Below are 24525 nucleotides of genomic sequence, written 5' to 3' on the forward strand. Positions count from 1 at the left end.
CTGTAACCTTTAATAAGGTACAAGGCAAGGCCAGATTCTGAATATTCTGTGCAGTGCTAATCACTGTATGGAAAGGAACTGATAGCCGATCAACAGCAAATGGCAACCAGAATGACACAAGGAACGTGTGGGCCCCTTACTGAATGAGGGAGGCAACCTAGTGACAGAGGACGTGGAAAAAGCTAATATACTGAATAGTTTTTTTGCCTCTCTCTTCACGAACAAGGTCAGCTCCCGGACTGCTGCACTGGGCAGCACAGCATGGGGAGGAGGTGACCAGCCCTCTGTGGAGAAAGAAGTGGTTCGGGACTATTTAGAAAAGCTGGATGAGCACAAGTCCATGGGACCGGATGCACTGCATCCGACAATGCTGAAGGAGTTGGCGGATATGATTGCAGAGCTATTGGCCGTTATCTTTGAAAACTCATGGCGATCAGGGGAGGTCCCGAAAAACTGGCAAAAGGCTAATGTAGAGTGCCCATCTTTAAAAAAGGGAAGGAGGAAGATCTGAGGAACTACAGGCCAGTCAGCCACACCCCAGTCCCTGGAAAAACCATGGAGCAGGTCCTCAAGGAATCAATTCTGAAGCACTTAGAGGAGAGGAAAGCGATCACGAACAGTCAGCATGGATTCACCAAGGGCAAGTCATGCCTGACTAATCTAATTGCCTTCTACGACGAGATAACTGGCTCTGTGGATGAGGGGAATGCAGTGAACGTGTTATTCCTTGACTTTAGCAAAGCTTTTGATATGGTCTCCCATGGTATTTTGCCAGCAAGTTAAAGAAGTATGGGCTGGATGAATGGATGATAAGGTGGATAGAAAGCTGGCTAGATTGTCGGGCTCAACGGGTAGTGATCAATGGCTCCATGTCTAGTTGGCAGCCGGTATCAAGCGGAGTGCCCCAAGGGTCGGTCCCGGGGCTGGTTTTGTTCAATATCTTCATTAATGATCTGGAGGATGGCGTGGACTGCACCCTCAGCAAGTTTTCAGACGACACTAAACTGGGATGAGAGGTAGATACGCTGGAGGGTAGGGATAGGATACAGAGGGCCCTAGACAAATTAGAGGATTGGGCCAAAAGAAATCTGATGAGGTTCAACAAGGACAAGTGCAGAGTCCTGCACTTAGGACGGAAGAATCCCATGCGCCGCTACAGACTGGGGACCGAGTGGCTCGGCAGCAGTTCTGCAGAAAAGGACCTAGGGGTTACAGAGGATGAGAAGCTGGATATGAGTCAACAGTACGCCCTTGTTGCCAAGAAGGCTAACGGCATTTTCGACTGTATAAGTCGGGGCATTGCCAGCAGATCGAGGGACGTGATCGTTCCCCTCTATTCGACATTGGTGAGGCCTCATCTGGAGTACTGATGTCCAGTTTTGGGCCCCACATTACATGAAGGATGCAGAAAAATTGGAGAGAGTCCAGCGGAGAGCAACGAAAATTATTAGAGGGCTGGAGCACATGACTTATGAGGAAAGGTTGAGGGAACTGGGATTATTGAGTGTGCAGAAGAGAAGAATGAGGGGGGATTTGACAGCTGCTTTCAACTACCTGAAAGAGGGTTCCAAAGAGGATGGAGCTCAGCTGTTCTCAGTGTTAGCAGATGACAGAACAAGTTGCAATGGTCTCAAGTTACAGTGGGGGAGGTCTAGGTTGGATATTAGGAAAAACTTTTTCACTAGGAGGGTGATGAAGCACTGGAATGGGTTACCTATGGAGGTGTGGGAATCTCCTTCCTTAGAGGTTTTCAAGGTCACGCTTCACAAAGCCCTGGCTGGGATGATTTCATTGCGGATTGGTCCTGCTTTGAGCAGGGGGTTGGACTAGAGGACCACCTGAGGTCCCATCCAACCCTGATATTCTATGATTCTATGACACAGGGGCTTGAGGGTTTGGGGTGTTCAGAAAGGCTAGGGGGGGGAAATATGTTGGCTGACATATTTCAATGGTTGATCTAACAACCTCGGAGAGGGGTGAGGGGGGACTTCACCTTGTCTGTCTCTGTTCTCTCACTGGCACCTCCAGCCAGGACTGCCCTTGTGAACAAGTCTACATTCAATGTTCAGATTCCAGAGCATGCTCCCTAGCACACCGTCAGTTCACTATGTGGAAACAGCTGTCTTTGGTAATCAGCGTGAATTTGTTTTACTGTGAGGGTGTCCTGTTAGAAAGGGATGTTGACAGACCTTCCTCATAGCAGCGAGCTGAAACAGGGGGACGTGGACTCCTTTGCGAAATGAAATAGTTACCAGGCAAAAGGGAGAGGAACTCTTTTCTTAGCCCCATATCAGAAACTGACAGTTTGCTTCGGGCCTTGTTTGCACTTCCAATTTTTCATGTGGCAAGGTGCCGAGGGACTGTGCATCTTCGGTAGACAAGCGTGGCATTGAAGTTTCACTCTACGGCTTGTGGTTTCTCTCCTCCCTCACTGCCACATGCCCCAGGCACATTGCAAATCTGAGCCCAGCGCACTGCCCTCTGGTTCAGTCAGGAAGAGTTAAATCTCCAAAAGGTGCAAAAGAGCAATCACCTAAAACTGTAAAGCACTTCTTGACTTTCTGCAACAAAACCTGATCTCTTCCAAAGGAAACCCTCCTCCCCCGCAGCTTTCAGGCACCCTCCTCCCCCGCAGCTTTCAGGCATAGTTAAGAAGCACTGCGCTCGACCCATTTTTATTCTCTCTCAAGGCTTGTGACAAATAAAACAAAACAAAACAAGTGCCAGCAATTGGCATTTCGCTGCTTGGAGCTTCCCATGGCATATGCCAGAGAAGGAGCTTCTCACAGTTTAATTACTCTTTTGAAGCCAGTTGGTTGACTTGTTTGTTGAAATAATGCGGCATGAAGAGTGATTTTGAGAGTTAGCTAGCATGGCCTTTTGGGGGGAGAGAGGATTAAATACAAGCATTTTATTTCCAGCTTCTGTATCACAGTGATGCTAGAAAGAAATAGCCTCCTGTCTTTAACCTATTGACTTGGATCGTCTTAGCAGAGGAGCTAACCAAGTTAATGTCATGGATTGAGCCACTGGCAAGCACAATGCAGTCCTAAGGGGAGGGGAATCAGAGAGGACAGTGACTAGCCGGGATCACAGGCAGAACTGGGTATAGAACCCAGGTCTCCTGAGTGCCAGAATCATAAGACTGGCCATACTGGGATAGACCAATGACCCATTTAGCCCAGTATCCTGTCTTCAAACAGTGACCAGTGCCAGATGCTTCAGAGGGAATGAACTGAATAGGGCAATTTATCAAGTGATCCATCGCCTGTTGTCCAGTCCCAGCTTCTGGCAGTCAGAGGTTTAGGGACACCCAGAGCATGGGGATGCCTCCCTGACCATCTTGGTCAGTAGCCACTGATGGACCTATCCTCTGTGAACTTCCCTCATTCTTTTTTGAACCCAGTATATTTTCTGGCCTTCACAACTGGCAACGAGTTCCACAGGTTGACTGTGAGTTGTGCAAAGACGACTTCCTTATGTTTTAAACCTGCTGCCTGTTAATTTCATCACGTGACCCTGAGTTCTTGTGTTATGTGAAGGGGTAAATAACATTCAGCTATTCAATTTCTCCACAACATTCATGGTTTTATAGACCTCTGTCATATTCCCTCTCAGTCATCTCTCTTCTAACATGGCCAGGCCCAGACTTTTTACTCTCTCCTCACATGGACGCTGTTCCATGCCCACCTTATTTTTGTTGCCCTTCTCTGTACTTTTGTCCCAGTTCTAGAATATCTGTTCTGAGATGGGGTGACAGAACTGCATGCAATATTCAAAGTGTGGGTGTACCATGGATTTATATAATAGCATTATGATATTTTGTCTTATTAGCTAGCCCTTCCCTAATGGTTCCTGAAATTCTGTTCGCTTTTTTTGACTGCTGCTGCACATTGAGCAGATGCTTTCAGAGAACTATCCACAATGACTCCGAGAGCTCTATCTTGGGAACACAAAATGATGGAGTCTAAATTAGCTAGCTATACTTTGGATTACGTTTTCCAATGTGCGTTACTTTGCATTTATCAACATGAAATTTCATCTGCCATTTTCTTGCCCATAACTCTTCACAGTCTGGTTTGGACTTAACCATCTTGAGTAATTTTGGATTGTCTGAAAAACTTTGCCACTTCACTGTTTACCCCTTTTTCCAGATCATTGATGAATATGTTGAACAGCACTGGTCCCAGTATCGATCCTAGGGGGATCCCCCTATTTACTTCTCTCAGCTGTGAAAACTGACCATTTATTCCTACTCTGTTTCCTGTCTTTTAACTAGTTACTGAGCCATGAAAGGATCTTCCCTCTTGTCTCATGACTGCTTACTTTGCTTAAGAGCCTTTGGTGTGGGACCTGTCAAAGGCTTTCTAAAAGTTCAAGTACATTGTATCCACTGGATCACCCTTGTCCGCATGTCTGTTGATCCCCTTCAAAGAATTCTAATAGATGGGAAATCATGTCTTGCCATTACAAACACCATGTTGAAGCATCCCTAACATAACGTACTTGTCTCTGTGTCTGCTAATTCTGTTCTTTACTATAGTTTCAATCAATTTGCCTGGTACTGAAGTTAGGCTTACTGGCCTGTAACTGCCAGGATCGCCTCTGGAGCCTTTTTAAAAAATTGCTATCCTCTAGTCATCTGGTACAGAGGCTCATTTAAGCAATAGGTTATACACCACAGTTAGTGGTTCTGCAATTTCATGCATTCCTTCAGAACACTTGTGTGAATATGATCTGGCCCTGGTGACTTATCACTGTTTAATTTATCAATTTGTTCCAAAACCTCCTCTAATCCAGCACCCTATTGAGAAAAATCCACCCCAAAGAACCTCTCTATAGACATCTGAGAGCCCTTCACATACATTAAAAAAACTAAAACATAATAAAGAAGAGTAACACAACTCATCAAAACAGCAACCACCCTTCTCCTTCCTCACCCCCAACCACATCTCATGCGAATCAGCAGGCAGCGGACCCAGTACGGATTAGAATTCTCACTCCAAACGCCTTCAATGCACACTTTAAAAGACAGGCTTCTTGCATGCCTAGAAGTGCAACAGGTTCAGGCCATTTCATATCAGGAGGTGGGAGAAGGAGAACATTCCAAAGGAAAGGGGAACTCCTGGAGATCACTTGGCTGGTGGCCCCTTTCTTTTATACCATAGAGGGAGGGTGGGATGCATGTAATTAGAGTGTCCGCCCCCCTATCTCAGCTGTGGCAGACACTGGAGTCCTGGTGTCATGTGCAGTGGGATTGCATTATGACTTTGTTCACACGTGCTGCTCCAGCTTCCTCTGGTTTTGATGGATGCCATACTAAGGACCGAACTGGGGAACTCCAGAGCTAAAAGCATGAACTGTTACAGCTTGAGCTAATGAGCCAACACTCTCCAGGTGGAGCTGTAACAAGAGTTATCTCCTCTGTGGATCAGGCACGGAGGGCGGCCTGTAGCACACATTCATGAATGGGTCGCACTCGATCATCACTGAAGTCTAGGATGTCCCTGCCTGACAACAGGACAAACAGGGGACGCGTGCCTTGAAGTATCTTTGCTTTTGAAGTGGACATCAAAAAGCTTCGAGAGTGGAAAAATGCCTGCTGAAAGACACTTCCAAACTTTAATCTCACTTGAGATACCAGGAACTCCAAGCACAGTCCCAGATGTGGGAGAAGGGATGTGTTCGGAGCTTTGGGGCATTATCCTCGCTCTAGAACGGGCCGGAAAAAAATTCTATCACTGTGCCGGCCTGCCAGTTTCCCAGCAGCTTTACTGCTCGCCGTGATAGCTGCTTATGGAAACGCTGGGTTGTCGTTCGTGTGGAAGGCTATATATGCTGTAGGATTTAGAAAATGATTCCTGAGTTGTTAAAAATAGGTTGCTATTTATGGCACAGAAGTTTGACAAAATTGCGGCTTTTGCAATTCTTAGCAGTAAACATCCAAACCGGCAGGCAGGCACCATCAACCGGTGTCGGTCTCTCTCTGATTGTTTGTCTGATATTACAGACCTATAATTACACTTACTCACGTACGGTGAACGAGATTTGTTACACATATTTCTGTGCCCGTTGTGCCTTCGGAATACGATTGTTGTGCATAGGACTCTTATCCCCTAGTAGCTGTAACTCAGCTTGTAATGTCTCACCTCACTTATGTGGATTAAGAGCCAGGGTTCTATCCCCGATGCCATAGGCATGTTGATGATGAGGTCATTTATCATCTATAGCACACGGATTTGACATCCTATGCATTTAGGTGTAAAAATCAAGCAAGCAAGGCAACTCTGTGCACAAATAGTATGTAACAGTATGTGCAAATACACCTTTTAAAAAAAAAAAAATTCCACCTAAATACCTGTGTGCAGTAGGGTTGCTAGGTGTGCAGTTTTTTGGGGAATGCCTGATCGAAAAAGGACCCTGGCGGCTCCAGTCAGTACCGCTGACCGGGTTGTTAAAAGTCCAAATCAGCAGCACAGTAGGGCTCCCGGCCACTGGGAGCTGCGGGGGCAGTTCCTGCGGATGGGGTAGCACGTGGAGCCGCCTGGCTGCAGCTCTGTGTAGGAGCCGGAGGAGGGACATACTGCTGCTCCTCGGAGCTGCTTGTGGTAAGCGCCACCAGGAGCCTGCACCCTGATCCCCTCTCCTCCTCCCCCCCATGCCTCAACCCTGATCCCATCCGAACACCTTGATCCCAGCCTGGAGCACCCTCACCCCCTAAGCCAGCCCGGTGAAAATGAGCGAGCGAGAGAGGGAGGGAGGGAGAGGGGGCGGAGCCTCAGAGGAGGGGCGGGGTGGGGCGGACAACGGTGTTCCGTTTTGTGCGAGTAGACAGTTGGCAACTCTAATGTGCAGGCACCATTGAATCTTCTACAAGCACTGCTGAGGTGCGGATATGGGGAAATCTCTCTAACTTGCAAACACTACATGCCCACTTTGTGCAACACATCCAGCACCACGGGGCCTTAAACCTAGGCAGGGGAAGTCTCTGTTGCAGGTGAGCTGGTCCTTCACCAACCACCCCTTTTCAACCCGAGGCATTGGGGGAAGGAGCAGGTATGCTGGGGCGAGGCATGGCGAACCAGAGCTCTGCTATGTCCCATCTAGCTCTGGCGTAAGGTCCCTGAGGGACGTTACCTGAGCAGTAGGGCTGCACCTACCTTGCACTGGGGTCAGGTGGTCTCAAATCAGGCCACTGCAGCAGGATTCCTGATGCACCTACCATGAGTCCATTATATTAGAGAGAGAGAGAAATGCTACATTTATGCTACATTCCCCACTAGTTTCGGGGTAGACTGTCATGTCTTTGCCCTTTACACAATATTAAGAATATGTGGAAACCACATGGACAGCTGGTGGCCAAATAACCATGTTTACTAACCACATACGCGGCCGGACTACATGTATCCACATCTGCTCTGTTAGGTTCTGGGGGCTTCTTCAGTAGAGGACGGGGAGTCCCACTAGAGGGCTCCCAAGCCATTTAAAGGGACACCATCCAATGCCTATACATTACATAATGGTTCTTCTAGTTAGGTTTATAACCACACGCAAATACGCAGTCAGTACAGCACTCCAGCATGTACATGGCTCCTCAGACACTTCTGCACCCAGCTGGCAGGAAGACTCGACATCTCCTTTCAAAGCCCAAGGTACTGCTGGTAAAACCTTAAATTATTGCAAGAGCTAGAAAAGTGACAGACCCTTCCATTTGGAGCTCTTTAGTGCTTTAGCCGGGCTTTCAGGTTCCCTAGCACCAGTTTCTAAACCCCTCTGGGGACAGCAATCACTTTAAAGCAACCCCCTTCTCTCCTCACCCCGAGACAGGGAAGAGCTCTGCAGCTGGCTCAAGCTATTCTTTGGGGGCAAAGAGGGGAAAGACTGACGGAAAGAGCAGTTTGGGGGAAACTGACTTTACAAAACTGAGCAGCCTGCTGCTGAATGGGGGGGACAGCTCTGTGCTGAAGGCGTTTCTCTTGTTGTTCGTACACCAGACAGAGGTAATGCTTGGAAGATGGCACCAGAAAGAGGTTTGACACTGGATACGTCTAAACAGCAAGAGAAGGTGTGATTGTAGCATGGGTAGGCAAACCAGAGCAACCTTTAATCCAGTTTGCACAGGTAACAATAGTAGCCTAGATACAGAGGCACAGGCTAGCTACCCGAGGACAAGCTGGCTGAGGAGCCCAGCTGCTGGCCCACATGTACTCCAGTTGCTAGCCTGTGGTGAAGCCCATGCCACCACGTCTACACCACTATGGTTACCCAAGCTAGCTACTGTCAAATCATCAGGCCGTCTGAGAGGAGCAAACCTTCACCCCAACAGGCAACATCTGAACTGGGTATATAACCAGGGCGAGACCTGGTTAGCTTAGACACAGATGCTGCGTAAATTAGGCCAGATGAGAAAGGAGAGGCTTATCTGCAATTTAACATAGTAATAAAAAAATGCCCCGGCAAAACTACTGTTCCACCTGAGCGATTAAAGCTCTCTGAATGACATCTGAAGAAAGTTTTGGTATTTGACGTCTCTGGAGCCTGTGTGAGGATTTGCAGCTGCCAGTCGAGATCTGGCTGCTCACAGCTGGAGGTCTGATTAATTCCATTGTTTATCTGGAAAGTTTTCAGGCTCTTCAAAAAAAAGTTATTTGTAAAGTCCTTTCGAAAATGGGTTGGCAAGTTCACACGCACACAGACGCAGCAGCCACCTAACTACCTCCCCTCTGCCAAGCTCGAACTCCTCAATTAACAGCAGCAAACATTTATTTATAGGATCCCTCGCACCCACAGACCTCTAGGTTCCTCGCATGAGTGTGAATAAAATGAGCAAAATGACCGCAGCACAGCCCAGGAGTTTTCAGAAAGAGGTTGCAAAAACCTCTGAGTAACCCATTCCCGGTATACTGCGAAGAGGGATGCTGTTGAGTCAAGGCAAGCGTATAGATTGATGGACATGGTACCACTGCTCCTAGAAGTTCTGGCCGTACCATCCTTGACTAACTTCTCAGAACATGGAAGCCTGGGGTGCGCTGCTTGTCTGCAGACACGTTAGGTATTTCTGAGACACCCTGCTGTGCTATGCTTCCTGGAAGGTGAGCCCTCTCTTGGAGGTCTGTTTTCTGAGACTTTCTTGAATCAGTGCCTGTTGTGACCGTCATCCAGAGAAGAGACTAGATTTGGTTGTGAGGAATATAAAGGGGATTCTTTATTGAAGCTGTTGGACACAGACCGACCTTGTGGTTCTCACGGCTTCTCCAGCTCCCAGACTAACCCAACCTGTGCTGCCTTGTGTCACCACACAGGGTGTTCCTAAATTCTGACCTGGACTATACAGTCCAGAAAGGACTGCTCCCAACATGACAGTACAGGAACGTTTAAGGACAAGCAAGGCCAGGAATTAGGAGATCAAAATTATATTATTTTTTAAAAATTGTTTTGCATTCTTTTCCCAAACAACTATTCTCTTTTAATCCCAAAAACATTTACTTTCTAAAAGCAGCATCATGAATGATGGACTATCTGACCTTATGATTTGTTATTAATGCAGATGGTATTTCTGGAGTTATTGACTTCTGAGAGGCATTTGCACGTCTAGACACTGGTTGAATCACACAGCAATAACACCCTGGCATTATTCCACAATAAATCAGGCCTTTGACTATTATTAAGAATATTACTAAGACTTTCATTAACCTTATCTGCATGTTCCAGGATACTCCTGTTTGCAGCTGCCAAAACTTAGACTCCTCTATGTAACTTAATCTAGGCTTTAAATCGATTAATCCTCCCATAGGTGCGGGATGTCAGCAGCGCCAGATGGATGAGAGAACAGTCGCTTTGATCTACCAGGCTGCGGTGCCCTCTGTAGACAAAGGAAATGATTCTGCAAGTGAGCAGCATGCCCTTAACTTTCATTGACCCATTGCGTCCTGCAGGAGACCCCAGTTAAACATTCATGAAGGCGAGGCGTTATCCCGCTCCTGTGAAGTTACAGGCGCTCATTTTTATTCTCCTGTGGGTCTTACAGACAAAGCATTAGCTGCATGACGTTCAGCCCCTAGGACATCCAAACCAGACCATAGCACAGTGGGGTCTGGGAAAGGTTTCGCCCACTCTGCCTTTGAATGCAGACCTCCACATGCGCCTCTCCTCCTCTTGGTCCCACAACACACGTGGGCTTAGCAAATATGAAGAAAGCTTCAGTCGTGCAATATGCCCAGGATCAAGGTGATATCGTCGTGTATGGGAAGAAAATGGCTATAGGACAATCTATCCAACGTTGTGTTGCCCTTGAGGCTACCATTCCTGATGCCATCATACCCTCTGCAGTGGGTGCTAATTGCAGTCTGGGACAATAGGGCAGAACGAGGTACACTTGTAACGATCAAACTACTTGAGTGCGGGTGGTCACTAACCTATCACTCACTCTGTGGCATGGGTGTTTTGGAAGGACACTGAAAGGAGCAGAACAAGAACTGGTTTGGAACAGGAGCCCCTACGCTGATAGGACATCGGCGTGGCTGATAGGACCTTACACGTTAACAGAGAGTGGTGTTTTCTTGCCCCCTCTACAGTAAGTACAACACTGGGACTCCTGAATATCTGATGTTACTGGGGAATTTGTTTATGCTTCTGCAGAGTCCTGAGGATGCTGCCAAGGATTGCGGGAACAGGTGTGTGCAGGTGAGCTTTTTACACACTGGGCCACTCCTTCAGTTTACATAAATCGAGTGAGCTCCTTTTTACGTCAATAGAGCTATACTCATTTAAACCCCAAGAAGGATCTAGCCAAAGTGTTGTGAAATAGCAGCAATGGCTTGTTTAGGGGCAGATCCTCCTCTTTCTTCATGTCTCCTACCCCCCATCATTCCACCATTTACCAGACATGGTCCCCCAGCCGATGGCCAGAAAGCCTGACAGGTAGCAGCCAGGTGTGATAAATGCAGTGCAGTCTCTCAGTCCCTTTCCTGCCTATACTGGGAAATTAAACTAGCCAAAACAGGGTGTTAACTATGTAGGAGTGTGAGGGGTTAGCAGAGGACAGGGCTTCAGGGTCTGTCAAGATCGGTGTTTTTCTTATCGATATTTTTTGCTCTCAGATTATGCCCTGTAACTAGCAATCCTCAACCAGGACTTAGCTTGTCACAATTAGAGCTCCCTGTATGTTGGCTGGGTCTTTCATTCTTTTTACCTTTCTTTGAATTCTAGAAAAACTTTCGCCAAGCTGCTTCCTCCAGACATCATACAGACGTCGATGGCCCTCAGGAAATTGAAGTGCACTTTAATTAGGTCCTAAAACAACAAAAAAATCAATACATTTAAAAATCTGAAACTCACTCTAGGCGCTAACATGTAAAGTGTTTAGTTAATGAACATTCATTTCTTTAAGTAACCTTGTAGTCATTTTTTGGATATGTCTAAACAGACTGCTGCAGCTCTCCCACCGAGGTAGGTAATCTACCTCCCCGAGAGGCAGTAGCTAGGTAAACAGAAGAATTCTTCCATCAACCTAGTGCTGGCTGCATCAGGGGTCATAGCTACGTCTGTCAGGGGTGTGGATTTTTCAATCTCCTGAGAGACGCAAGTTCCCAGGGTAGACCAGCTCTTTGCCTATTAACTGTTTTAATGCAAGCGACTCCAGTGAGATATAGCCCTAAATCACAATAAATATGAGGGTGTAATTAAGTTAGAAGGTTATACAATGATAAATGCATAGCGGGGTTCTGTGCATATTAAACTCCCTTTACTGGGTCTAGTGGGAGCAGTCTAGCAGCATACAATAACCTGCCCTAATCCCATAAAGCCCACACAACGCAGCCTTGTGAAAATGGACCAAGAAGGTGGAGCAATGCCTGCATTTAATCTGAATCACTGACATGATGTGCCTATGCTGATAATGGAACAAAGGCGTCTGGCCGCCTTTGGTTAAGAAAACTCAACTGCTTCATTGCAGCAACCTGTGCGGCTGCCCTCACCACATGCCAGACTGAAGCAAGAGCTAAGCCCCCTACACTACTGCAGAGTAAACAAGCCAGGAAGGTGCACCACGAATACACCCTGATAAGCCCTGAAGTCTCCATTAACGAGGCTCACGCTGTTCTCTCAGTCCTGCCAGCTGTCTTTGGCGGTGCTACGATGGGAGAAGAGCCATTCATCATCTTGCCATCCCAGATGGCACTTAGGTGATAACATGGTGGCCACCTGGGACAGGAGGAGGATCTGGCCATATGTGGAGACCGAGGCAGAATAATAGGTCAGATAACTTATTGCCTCTCCTTGGACTGTCTGGGCAAGGGGTAGGAGAGCAGCCAGAGACTGATATTGGTAGGTTAAACACCAAAAAATCAGAAACCGATCATAAATCAGATCTAGAAAGCAGGCTGAACATAGAATTCACTGTGACTTCAGTGGGATCCCTGCATGAAGGGGGAAACTCACCCTCTGAAGAGGGCTAGCAAGAGGACTAGGCAGGACCTAGCCTGGCTTAAGTAGGACTTAAATACCATGTAGGCCTTATGCTACCTTTCTGCCCGGGGTGAATCTTCATCCAATAAGCATCTAACAGAACTTGGCCCTGTAACAGCCTCACTGTACACAGAGGAAAGCTTCAAATGCTGGATTATGGCATCAAGGCAGGATCAAACTGGAGGAGAATCTAGGCTGTTTGTGCACATGCATAACAACTTATATAGTATTTATATAGCACTCTTCACCCATAGAGCTCAAAGCACTTTACACAAGCAGAAGGTACCATTATCTCCAAGTCACAGACAGAGACTGAGCTAATGAGGTGAAGTGACCTGCCCGAGTTCTCCAAGCAGGCCAGTTGCAGAGCTGGGTATAAAACCCGTCTCTCACGTCCCTGTCGAGTGTGATACATACTAAGTCACAGTGCATTTTCCTGTGAGTATGTCTGTAATTCTTTAAACCAGATATATCGGAAATACACACACACACTAAAAACACAGGCAAAATAATTTCCTTGTTGTAAAACCGTCTCCTTGTCTTTATACAATACCTAAATTCCACTTGAGTGTTAAAGGGCCCAGTCATAGCTCCGTGGCCATAACAACTGAACCCACACAGACTAAAGCAATGCATTTTACATGAAATCTGAGTGCTGTTTCTTAAACAGGATGAGGCATAAGCTGCATCTGAGAGGAGCAAAGATTTAAGCAGTGATGTTTAGACTCTGTTACCTCCAAATTGATAAAAATAGATTCCATCTCTTGTGGAGTCAGTACCAGCTTTAATGGATTCATATAGTTCTGTAAGAGGTAAATGGAAAACTTATTGAAATAAATGAGCAAATGCAATAAGATTCTTTCTTTTTTAAGCTAAAATTGTTGCAGTGGTTGAATTTTCCGGAGAGGAACCTGGGTGAATTTTCACACTTGCCAAGAGATAAGACTGACAAGACATTTACCATGCAACCTGCCTCACTGTGCTTATGCTCAGCCACGTCTCTGCAGGGTTAGGGTTGGACCGTCTGAGACTGGGATGCCACAAATGATTTGTGAGGTGGTCAGGTTGTCAAGTACATGAACAAGATTTCACTTGAACTAAAAGCCGAGCTGCAAGCTAAGTGAAAAGCTTAAGGCATTTACCACCCACTCGCGGAGGAAGCTCTGAGCCATACTACAGTTAATTTAAATTAACTGCACACTCTCGCTGTGTGGACTCAGTCAGTGTTTCTCAAACTGGGGGTCCTGACGCAAACAGGGGGTTGCAAGTCTATTGTAGGGGGGTTGTGGTATTGCTACCCTTATTTCTGTGCTGCCTTCAGAGCTGGGCAGCTGGAGAGCGCTGGCTAGGCACCAAGCTCTGAAGGCAGCATCACCACCAGCACTGGCATGGAAATAAGGCTGGCACGATATGGGGGATAGTCACTTGGATGGGGGGGGAGGGGGAGGAGGAGGGTGTCTTCACAGCCTGAAATATTTTCCAAAGAGGTCCCAGCAAAAAAAGTTTGAGAATCCCTGGATTAAGTTATACCTCTTAAGAGGGAGAGGGAGAAGGAACACTACCCAAGTGAGCTGTGAAAGGATTAATGCCTGCGGAGACACTCGGGAGATGGGAAAGACACCCTGGCTTTACCTTTAGAAGTTACTCCCTGAGCATTTCTCCCCATTAACAGGTTTCAGAGAGGTAGCCGTGTTAGTCTGTATCAGCAAAAAATAACGAGGCGTCCTTGTGGCACCTTAGAGATTAACAAATTTATTTGGGGATAAGCTTTTGTTGGCTATAACCCACTTCATGTTCTGTGCATTTATACCTCCCTACTGTATTTTCCATTCCACGCATCTGATGAAGTGGGTTTTAGCCCACGAAACCTTATGCCCAAATAAACTTGTTAGTCTCTAAGGTGCCACAAGGACTCCTCCCCATTAAGAAGAGCCATATTCAGGAAGGTATGCGGGGGAGGGATAGCTCGGTGGTTTGACCATTGGCCTGCTAAACCCAGGTTGTGAGTTCAATCCTTGAGGGGGCCATTTAGGGATCTGGGGCAAAAATTCGGGATTGGTCCTGCTCTGAGCAGGGGGTTGGACTAGATGACCTCTTCAGGTCCCCTCCAACCCTGATATTCTATGATTCTATAATATGGCCCTATATGTATTCAAAAGATATGTACATATCTAGCGATCTCTGTAGACAGAGATATCTATCAAACTCTCTAGATACAGATCTAGATACACCTACAAAAACACATTTCATGATTGTTAATATGTATGCAAATTAAAGTGTTAAAACTGCCAGCTGCCCTGCACTTTATCAGTTTTCTGCTCGTTGGGATGATTACTGTTAGTTTTTGCACCCTGTCCCATTTAAAACATTAGCCACTCAGAGGGGGGAAAAGCATGATCATGATCATGATCCTGAGCATCATACAGTACATAGTATGCCTGTATCCAATGTGAGTGGATGGGTGGAGGTTCTTTTTCTTGCTATTGTTGACTTGCTAGTTTTTCACAAAGTAATCATCAGTTGCAATGGTGAATAGCATCAGTTTTAGCTGTTTGATGAGTAGAAAAACTCCCAGTCATCTTGAATTTTTGCCTTTGAAGAATGCAGGTGACATGACTACATTGGAGATGCTTTTCTGAACCAATGGGCATTAATGGGAAAGTCTGCCCTGACCATAGCTACAGAACATACAGACGCAATATAGTTTATTACAGGACCTTAGCCCCTCCACAGCAAAAAATCTACTCTTATAGCTCTCCTGGTTCATAACCAAGGGAATAATTTACCTCTTCCTCTGGGCTGAAACACAAGGTTAATAGTTGTTTTCAAAGAACAAGCAGGATGTACATCACTAATATGAACGTCAAAGCCTTTCTTTTTAAAAGCCTGGAATCTTGTTTAATTGTGCGGCTCTCTTTCAGAGCTTCTTTGCAGGAAAGGCAAACATTTTTAAAGGGAAAGGAAAAGAAGTAGAAATGATAGCTGGACTTCTTTTTCTTCTTTTTTTTTTTTTTAATTCTTCTCATCTGTAATCACTGAAGGGGAAAATAATATCCAGCCTCCAGTCGGCTGCATTGCATCTTTCTGTTGCTGAAGTGTTCGTTCTTTTAAGAGAAAGAGAGGATGCACCCAGAATTTATCAAAACCAATTAAAGCCCGTGAGTGCATGCAGTGAAATGTTACTTTTAATCCAATTAGTTTCAATGGCAAGTCAGCACGGCTTCAGCACTTTCAAGAACTGCCTGGAATAAATAGGTTCTTTCAAATTATTCAATGGCGATCAAAGAGTGATAAGAAATCTACAAAAGCAAGTCTTATCTAGAGATTGTGCCTCGGCCACATAAAGAATTGAGTGTGTCTTACTGCTGAGGTTGGAATGGGGGGTGGGGTGAATACCCTTTTGAAATAACAAGGTGGTTTTTAAGTATACTTTAAATATGCAGTGATCAGATAAAATAGGCTCTTTTTTTCTGCACGTTATGGTACTCAGCCTGGGCTTACGTTTGAATGCCTCTGTCCTGCCTTCTATCACAAACACCCAGTACTTTTTTCATGGTCTGTGTGTATAAAAACATCTTCTGTATTTTCCACAGTATGCATCCGATGAAGTGAGCTGTAGCTCACGAAAGCTTATGCTCAAATAAATTGGTTAGTCCCTAAGGTGCCACAAGTACTCCTTTTCTTTTTGCGAATACAGACTAACACCGCTGTTACTCCGGAACCCAGTACTATGGAGCTCTAGAAGCAAGAACTAATCCAGCAAGAGTAATGCAAGATCAAATGCAACCAGAAGCTGTTGACATGAAACGCAGTGATAGAAAAAAAGGCCAGCTCTCACCTTTTCTATGTCTTCAAGTGTCTTGTAATATTTGGCCTCGGTTTCCTGAATTTCTAGCAAACAGCAATTTCTTTTGTCATCTTCTGTCATTCCCATTTTCTAGAGAAATAAACAACACATGATTGAGTGTCCTTAGAGTGTTTCAACCTGCTTGCTTATAGTGGCTCTTTAATGTGTCATTCAGTGACAGCAAACTCCCAACTAACACAAGCTCAGGAAGCCAGAAACCAAATTTTCAATCATTTATGTGAAAGAAATCCATTTCTGTCTGCAAAACGTTGGGTGAAATCCTGGCTCTGCTGAAGTTAACGGCAAAACTCCCATTGGATTTAATGTCACCCTTTGCATTTACTATACAATTTACATAAAGGACGAAAACCAAAAAGATGTCAGTCAAAAGAAAAATTCTCTCTCTCTTTTTTTTTAAAAAAGTTGTTTGCTTGTGTGGAGCTCATAAGTGCCTAAATGGGACTTAGGTGGTACACTTGTATGGGTCACCAGTGTTACCAACCCCCGTGATTTTATCCCGACTCTCATATTTGGTGCTTTACTTAAAGCCACCAGCTCCTGATTATCTGAGAATCTCAGCTTTCCTTTTTGCTAGAAAAGTAAGATTCTAGCTCTCATGGTTGCATAGAAAAGCTAGAAAATGTGATGCCCTAAGTGCTCAAAAAGCAGAAGGCAAATATGAAATAACCCCAAATGTATTTTTTTTTAAACTCATGATTTTTAGCGCAATCTCATAATTTGTGGATGGGGCCCTGGGTCATGATTTTTGAATGTTTGGGGTTAAGCAGTACTGAGTCTGCAATAGGGGAGAATTACCACTCTTTGTACAACCCATATAGAATCATAGAATCATAGAATATCAGGGTTGGAAGGGACCCCAGAAGGTCATCTAGTCCAACCCCCTGCTCGAAGCAGGACCAATTCCCAGTTAAATCATCCCAACCAGGGCTTTGTCAAGCCTGACCTTAAAAACCTCTAAGGAAGGAGATTCTACCACCTCCCTAGGTAACGCATTCCAGTGTTTCACCACCCTCTTAGTGAAAAAGTTTTTCCTAATATCCAATCTAAACCTCCCCCACTGCAACTTGAGACCATTACTCCTCGTTCTGTCATCTGCTACCATTGAGAACAGTCTAGAGCCATCCTCTTTGGAACCCCCTTTCAGGTAGTTGAAAGCAGCTATCAAATCCCCCCTCATTCTTCTCTTCTGCAGGCTAAACAATCCCAGCTCCCTCAGCCTCTCCTCATAACTCATGTGTTCCAGACCCCTAATCATTTTTGTTGCCCTTCGCTGGACTCTCTCCAATTTATCCACATCCTTCTTGAAGTGTGGGGCCCAAAACTGCACACAGTACTCCAGATGAGGCCTCACCAATGTCGAATAGAGGGGAACGATCACGTCCCTCGATCTGCTCGCTATGCCCCTACTTATACATCCCAAAATGCCATTGGCCTTCTTGGCAACAAGGGCACACTGCTGACTCATATCCAGCTTCTCGTCCACTGTCACCCCTAGGTCCTTTTCTGCAGAACTGCTGCCTAGCCATTCGGTCCCTAGTCTGTAGCTGTGCATTGGGTTCTTCCGTCCTAAGTGCAGGACCCTGCACTTATCCTTATTGAACCTCATCAGATTCCTTTTGGCCCAATCTTCCAATTGGTCTAGGTCCTTCTGTATCCTATCCCTCCCCTCCAGCGTATCTACCACTCCTCCCAGTTTAGTATCATCCGCAATTTTGCTGAGAGTGCAATCCACACCATCCTCCAGATCATTTATGAAGATATTGAATAAAACCGGCCCCAGGACCGACCCTTGGGGCACTCCACTTGATACCGGCTGCCAACTAGACATGGAGCCATTGATCACTACCATATGAAAGAGTGTAAGACAGTATATTGGCCAGACAGAAACCAAACTCTTTTGGTCACTGTCTCCTACTTACCTGCATGTATCTAATCTGAAGCATGCAGAAATATAAGCAAAACCAATTAACATTATACATTTGGCATTACAAATTGCCTTTTTTTTTCTTCTTCTTTTAAATGTTCATCAATTTTTCCTCAACATTTAGACGAAAGTACAGGCCGCTACCATAAAAATAAAGAACTTTATGCTTTTGCTAAAGAGGAGGAAGGGAAGTCAGGAGCTAAGAAAACATTGAGGACCAGATCTTCAGCATGTGCGTATCCGTGTAGCTTCACCGGAGTCAGTTACTGACCCTCAGTGTCTACATGAAGTTTAAAAATACTTAAAAGGGCATAATTATGAATTCATAGACCATAAGGAACCATTAGATCATTTAGTCTGACCTCCCATATAACACAGACCAGGCCAGAGAATATCATCCAGTTACCTCCATATTGAGCGCAATAACTTATGTCCGGCTACAGCACCTCTTCCAGAAATGCACCCAGTATTGATGTGAAGACTTCGAAAGATGGAGAATCCATCACTCTCTTTGGTAGTTTGCTCCCATGATTACTCACCTTCACTGTCCCAAAGGTGTGCCTTATTTCCAAACGTGTGCCAAGAATTCATCTGGTTTTAACTTCCAGCCATCGGTTCTTAGCACGACTTTCTCCACTAGATTAAAGAGCCCTTTGAGTAATCAGTATTTTCCTCCCCATTATCAAATCATGTTGTGATCTTCTGTTGGATAAACCAGACAGACTGACCTCCTTGGGTATCTCTACACTGCGTCTGGGAGCAAGCTTCCCAGCCACTTGTGTTAATGGGGCTTGTGCTCGCGCTCTAAAACTGGTTGTGTAGACGTTGTGGCCCGGGCTCTTGAACCTGGCGGGGCAGGCGCTGGAGGGTTGGGCTTGACAGCCCAAGCCACAGTGCCCAAGCAACATCTACACAGCTATTTTGAGTGTGCTAGTGGGACCCTTGCTAACACAAGTACGCGGACCAGGGCTTTCGCTCTCAGGGGCAGTGTAGACACACCCGCTAAGTCTCTCACTACAGGGCACTTTGCATATGGCTTAAGGAGCTTACTGTTTGAATTCTCCTTGAGAACAAACGAGTCTATTTTTTAAGGGGCCTCCGGGAAGGTGGCGGTTGCTTGAAAGGTCTTTTTTAGGGTGGCTGGGATATTATTTCCCCTTCCTGCAAACAGGGCTTTGGAGCGGAGCCCAGAGCTGGAGCCCGGAGCAGTGGAGCTGCAGGTTTTTGCCTGGAGCTGGAGCGGAGCCGGAGCACAGCTCCAAAGCCCTGCCTGCAAGATCCCGTTGGTTGCCGCCCTACATGGTGGAGGCTGCTCAGCGTCCACAACTGAGACCAGGTGTTCAAAAAAGCCCCACCCCCAACGTGCTGAGCGCTTCAGAAAACCCAGCTCCAGCTGGGAGTACTGAACCCGGCCAAAAGTTCCAGCCTCAATGTGACCGGGGACAAACCAGGGTTTGCACTGTCTCATCTAATGGCACGTCTGTCGCCAGTCCCCATTAGTTCAATGGGCTGAATGCCTTTAGGTTATGTCTACACTGTGAGCTAAGGGGGTGACTCCCAGCTTGGGCAGACACACTCGCGCTAGCTCCCGTCTGAGCCAGCGCACTCATAGCAGTAGTGAAGCCGTGGTAGCATGGGCTGCTACAGCTGCAAACTCCATCTTGCCCCGGGACTCAGCCTACGCGAGGCTGCGCCTTCTGCTGAACTGCGGCAATCGACACAAAACCTGCACCTGGCATCATCACACTGTTCTCAAAACGATGGTGACAGCCCAAGATCTCAACTTGTGTCATGACAGAGAGGTGCATCAAAGCCTCATGACTCAGGCGGGAGGAAACCAGCGTGCAGCTGTCAGAGCCAGCATGGAGCTGAACCTTTAAAACATCAGTCTGATTCTAAGCATCCCAATAACCGCCTTCCTTGAAGTCCTTGGAAAGCTATAAAAATAAATCCCACACTTGTTACATCCATTTAAAACCAAATTAAACCTCTGATGGGAGCAGAATCCTGCTTTGGAATGACAGCTTCCATGGATGTATATTTTTGGTTGGTGTCTTTTAACTTGCATTTTTTTATTGACATCTTCATATTTTACCAGCATGCATTAACTTGAAAGCATTCAGCAGTTACTTCTAAGATATTGAGGGAAGGGAAATGGTTTATTGGATTTTTAAATCAGAGGCTAAAGCTTTTATTAATCAGCCATTAATAACAATATTCGGGACAGCATAACAAAATCTGAGGTTATAAATATGAAATATGCAAAATGGGCTATCACAACCACTGTGAACTAATCCCAGGATTTTACAAGAAGCACGTCGTGCGTGGATTGCTTCCAGAAATCTGGGAGGAATCTCAAGTGGGGAGGTTTTCCTTCATTTTAACCTTGCTTGCACTAGGGAATTCTACCCCAAAAATCCCACTAAAAGCATCAGTAGAAGTCCTAGTGCAAATAAAGCACCTGCGGGTGGATGTCTTAGGTTGCATGTACACTTTGAGCTGGGGGTCTGATTCTCAGCTTGTGTAAAAAGAAAAGGAGGACTTGTGGCACCTTAGAGACTCACCAATTTATTTGAGCATAAGCTTTCGTGAGCTACAGCTCACTTCATCGGATGCATTCAGTGGAGCTGTAGCTCACGAAAGCTCATGCTCAAATAAATTGGTGAGTCTCTAAGGTGCCACAAGTACTCCTTTTCTTTTTGCGAATACAGACTAACACGGCTGCTACTCTGAAACCTGTCAGCTTGTGTAGACACTCATGCTAGCTCTCATCTGAGCTAGTACACTAAAAATAGGTCTTCAGAGACTCTGATCCCCATTAAACTAGCAGACTCTCCATCGAAGTCAGTGGAGTTACACCAAGTGTAGAACTGAGGAGAGATCAGAGCACACGTTCCTGGCAGCTCAGTGACAGAGTTTGCATCCTGGGCTCACTCAGACTCTGCGAAGCAAAGTTCCTGCCAATCCACACCTCCAATTGCCAGCTGCAGCAATCTGTGATTTACGATTACAGGTCTTGCTCAGGGAATTTAATTGACCAGTGAACTTGTCCATTTATCCTGCTTTCTCCCAGAGTTATGAATCTTGGCAGCTGTAGTGTGCAGCCAGAAGACAGTAATTAGAATCTACATGGATCCCGGGGGTGGAAGAATTTCACATGAATCTCAAGAAGTTTGGATGTTCATGCTCCACTGATGAGTTGTCTTGAAATTTTGCATCAGCAGAAACAACAAATGTAGTGCATCCCAACAGTTAGCTGGGAAAAGAGCCTCCTTGGCTTTTTTCCTTTTCCATGATACTAGTTATTTGGTAGCATGCTCTGGGAGAACATTTTACATATGCATCCAGTGTAATATACTGCTGTGTTCCTAGACAACACACAGCTTCATTCACAGAGTAATTGATCTAAGGGAGAAATTCTCTGCCATGCAGAGTAATGTAGGCAGCACTTAAATCCTCAAAATAGGACATAAGTGGTTTGTCGGCGTTGTCCCGACCCCTCTGCATAGGGAAGAATTTCATTCCCAAAAGATTCCAGACAAAGCTTGGTATCACAGAAGCAGTAGTGACTGATCCAAGGCCCACTGAAATCAACATGAGCCTTTCCATTGGTGTCCATGGGCCCTTAGAGCGTAGAGCCCTGTTATAATTCCCAACCTCGTGTAGCTTTTGGCTGAGACTTTCAAAGCTGACTAATGGATTTGGATGCTCAAATACCCATTAAAATTAATTCAGGGAGTCAGGCAGCCAACCCTCTTAGGCAGCTTTGTAAATCTCAGCTTTAGGATATAGCAGAGCAGGTAGATTTTAAGTGGTACAGTAAAAATACCCAAGAGAAAAACTGCATCTTCATTGCAAATATCTGCCAACTCTCGCCTGGATCTAAAAATACTTGCAGTGTAACACACACAACAGGCTAATTGTGCAGGTATGAGTCACATCTCTCACCTTAGAAAGGGATGAAGTGACACATGCTGCTTTGGCTCAGCAGTGAGTTACTATTTTTGCACTTCCTTTACAATGGGGATTTCTTAGAACTTCTTTCCTCCCATCCTTTAGATGACAGCACCATGGAAAGCCTTTGAGAAACCCTACAGGATTAGCTCTATCACTCTTCTTCTCACTGTCTCCCTTTCCCCTCCCACCTGCTTCTCTCCCCTCCCCCACCCACCGAGCTCACTTCCAAGGAATGACTCAAACAAGTTTCAGAGGAACAGCCGTGTTAGTCTGTATTCGCAAAAAGAAAAGGAGAGTTTGAGATCATTATCTTTCATCGGTGGTGCACTGTTTGTTTGTTTTTAAACCCCCTTCAAGATATGGCATTTAAAATGCATAAATTGTTACCATGGGTTGTTGAACTTCCACTTTGATGATATCTTCGTAGATATCATCGCCTTCATCTTCACAAGGGACGCAGTCGTAAATATCCTCCCCCAGATCATGTTCACTGAAAGGAACATAAGAGGATTTAGAAATACAGAGGATACATTTGCTATAGATTATGCAAGCAAGCTGCTGCATCCAGGAAAGAAAGGGGGAGGGGGAAGAGGGAGACATCCCAAAAAACTTTTATGTCCTCATTTCTCTTTCCCATTTTGCATTAAGGAGGCACTTCTTTTTTGTATCAGCTACCACAGTATGATTTCACCTCCAGGCCTCCCACTCGGATGCTGGAACGATGCAAAACACTTTGCGGTGTAAGCCCAGGGACCTAGCCATCATCACAAGGCAGCATGGACTAGTGGATAGGAAACTGGAGTGGGAGTCAGGAGCTCTGAGTTCTACTCTTGGCTCTGCCTTGGGCAGCTCACTTCTCTGTGCACTTTTATTTCCCTCCCCCGCTTTTGTCTGTCTTCTCTATTAGATTGGGAGCTTTTCAGGGCAGGGACCATCTCTCTCGAAGCGTTTGCACTTTTAGCTGGGGCCTTTGGGCACTGCTGCAACACAGATGACACCTACGTTTACACCAGCGTCTGAGGTAAAACTCCACACCTGTAGTACTTCTAAGAGACCAGCCTATTTCAAACATCAAAAGAAACTGGTGCCCCTCCTGGCCTCAGACACTGCAGCTATTTACAGCACTTTGGCTGTTCTAAGCACTGGTTGGACATCACCCCTGGGAGGCTCACAGATTCATCGATTTCAAGAGCAGAAGGGACCATTGTGATCACCCAGTCTGACCTCCCAGTGACTGCACACTAAGCCTGGGCTCTGACTCAGGGTGGAGCCCAAGGCCCTCTTCTGTCCACACACAGATCAGTCTGACTCGGGTCAGCAAGCACTCAGGACCCTGCTAGGCAGGTGGGTCAGAGCCCAAGTCCCACCGTGACTGGGTTCCAAGCCCTGTCTCTTTGGAGCATGGATGCAGCTCAAGCCACAGACCAAAGCCAGAAGGCCTGCATAGTACGGTATGGATGTGTTAGCATGACTGAGAGACCTGGGTTCAGCAATGATAAACCCAGGTTTACAATGCAGTGTGGACGCTCAAGCATAGGCTTGGAAATATCAGGCTTACAAGGCTGGGTCCCACAGACCTGGGCTTAGTGTGCAGCGTTGACATCCCCGCACAGGCTACAGCCAAAATCAGGGCCAAGATGCAGAGTACTATACAAACACCGAGTGAGAGTCCCTGCCCTGAAGAGCCTTATTACCCCTGTTTTACATATGGGGAACCGACTGAGAGGTGAGGGGACATGCCCAAGGTCACACAGGGAATCAGTGGCAGAGCCAGCATTAGACCGCAAGTCCCCCTCACACCCAGCCCTGTGCTCATTCCTCCAGAAACTGTTGCCTTCCAACGGGCTTGGGGGAAATGCACGCGGCTGACGAGGTATCTGAAAACACACATGTGCATCCAGTTGCTTCTTCGCTATGAGGTGGATGAAAGAAACAGAATCAACGTTCTTGACACTTGGTTACTCTTTCAGCTGACCCATGGTGTTGATGAACTGACAACACATGAAGCAACTGGCCATTTATTCCTGTTCCACTTAGTAAACACTGGCTCAGACGCTGAGCTACTATCCATCAGCGTAGCTCCGCTGCCTCGGATGGATCTACGCCAACTTACACCAGCTGACGATCTCGCATTTTATCCAAAGTGCCAAATTCAGACCTGGGGCCAGCTCCATTGGCTCCAACAGATTTGCCCCCATGTACACCAGGGATTAATCTGGCCCAGAGAGGGGCCTGGAACCATAGCTCATACACCCTTTATTGCCAGTACTGGCATTGTAACAGCGCTCAGGGGCCGCAAACAGGTCTGGGA

General features: G+C 46.1%; 1 protein-coding gene across 8 annotated transcripts in view; it reads right to left on the bottom strand.

Annotated features, from left to right (window-relative positions):
• Nucleotides 1-24525, bottom strand: part of VAV2 (vav guanine nucleotide exchange factor 2) — a 326386-nt gene that overhangs the window by 42659 nt on the left and 259202 nt on the right. For all 8 annotated transcript variants that reach the window (XM_073313966.2, XM_073313965.2, XM_073313964.2 and 5 more), the window contains exons 5-8: nucleotides 22602-22704; nucleotides 16304-16402; nucleotides 13200-13268; nucleotides 11192-11292 (exon numbers count right to left, since the gene is read on the bottom strand). In XM_073313966.2, the coding sequence (XP_073170067.1) occupies nucleotides 11192-11292; nucleotides 13200-13268; nucleotides 16304-16402; nucleotides 22602-22704 (372 nt within the window). The remainder of the gene's footprint in view (nucleotides 1-11191; nucleotides 11293-13199; nucleotides 13269-16303; nucleotides 16403-22601; nucleotides 22705-24525) is intronic.

Source organism: Lepidochelys kempii, chromosome 16, assembly GCF_965140285.1.
Source record: "Lepidochelys kempii isolate rLepKem1 chromosome 16, rLepKem1.hap1, whole genome shotgun sequence".
In the NCBI taxonomy this organism is placed as follows: Eukaryota; Metazoa; Chordata; order Testudines; family Cheloniidae; genus Lepidochelys; species Lepidochelys kempii.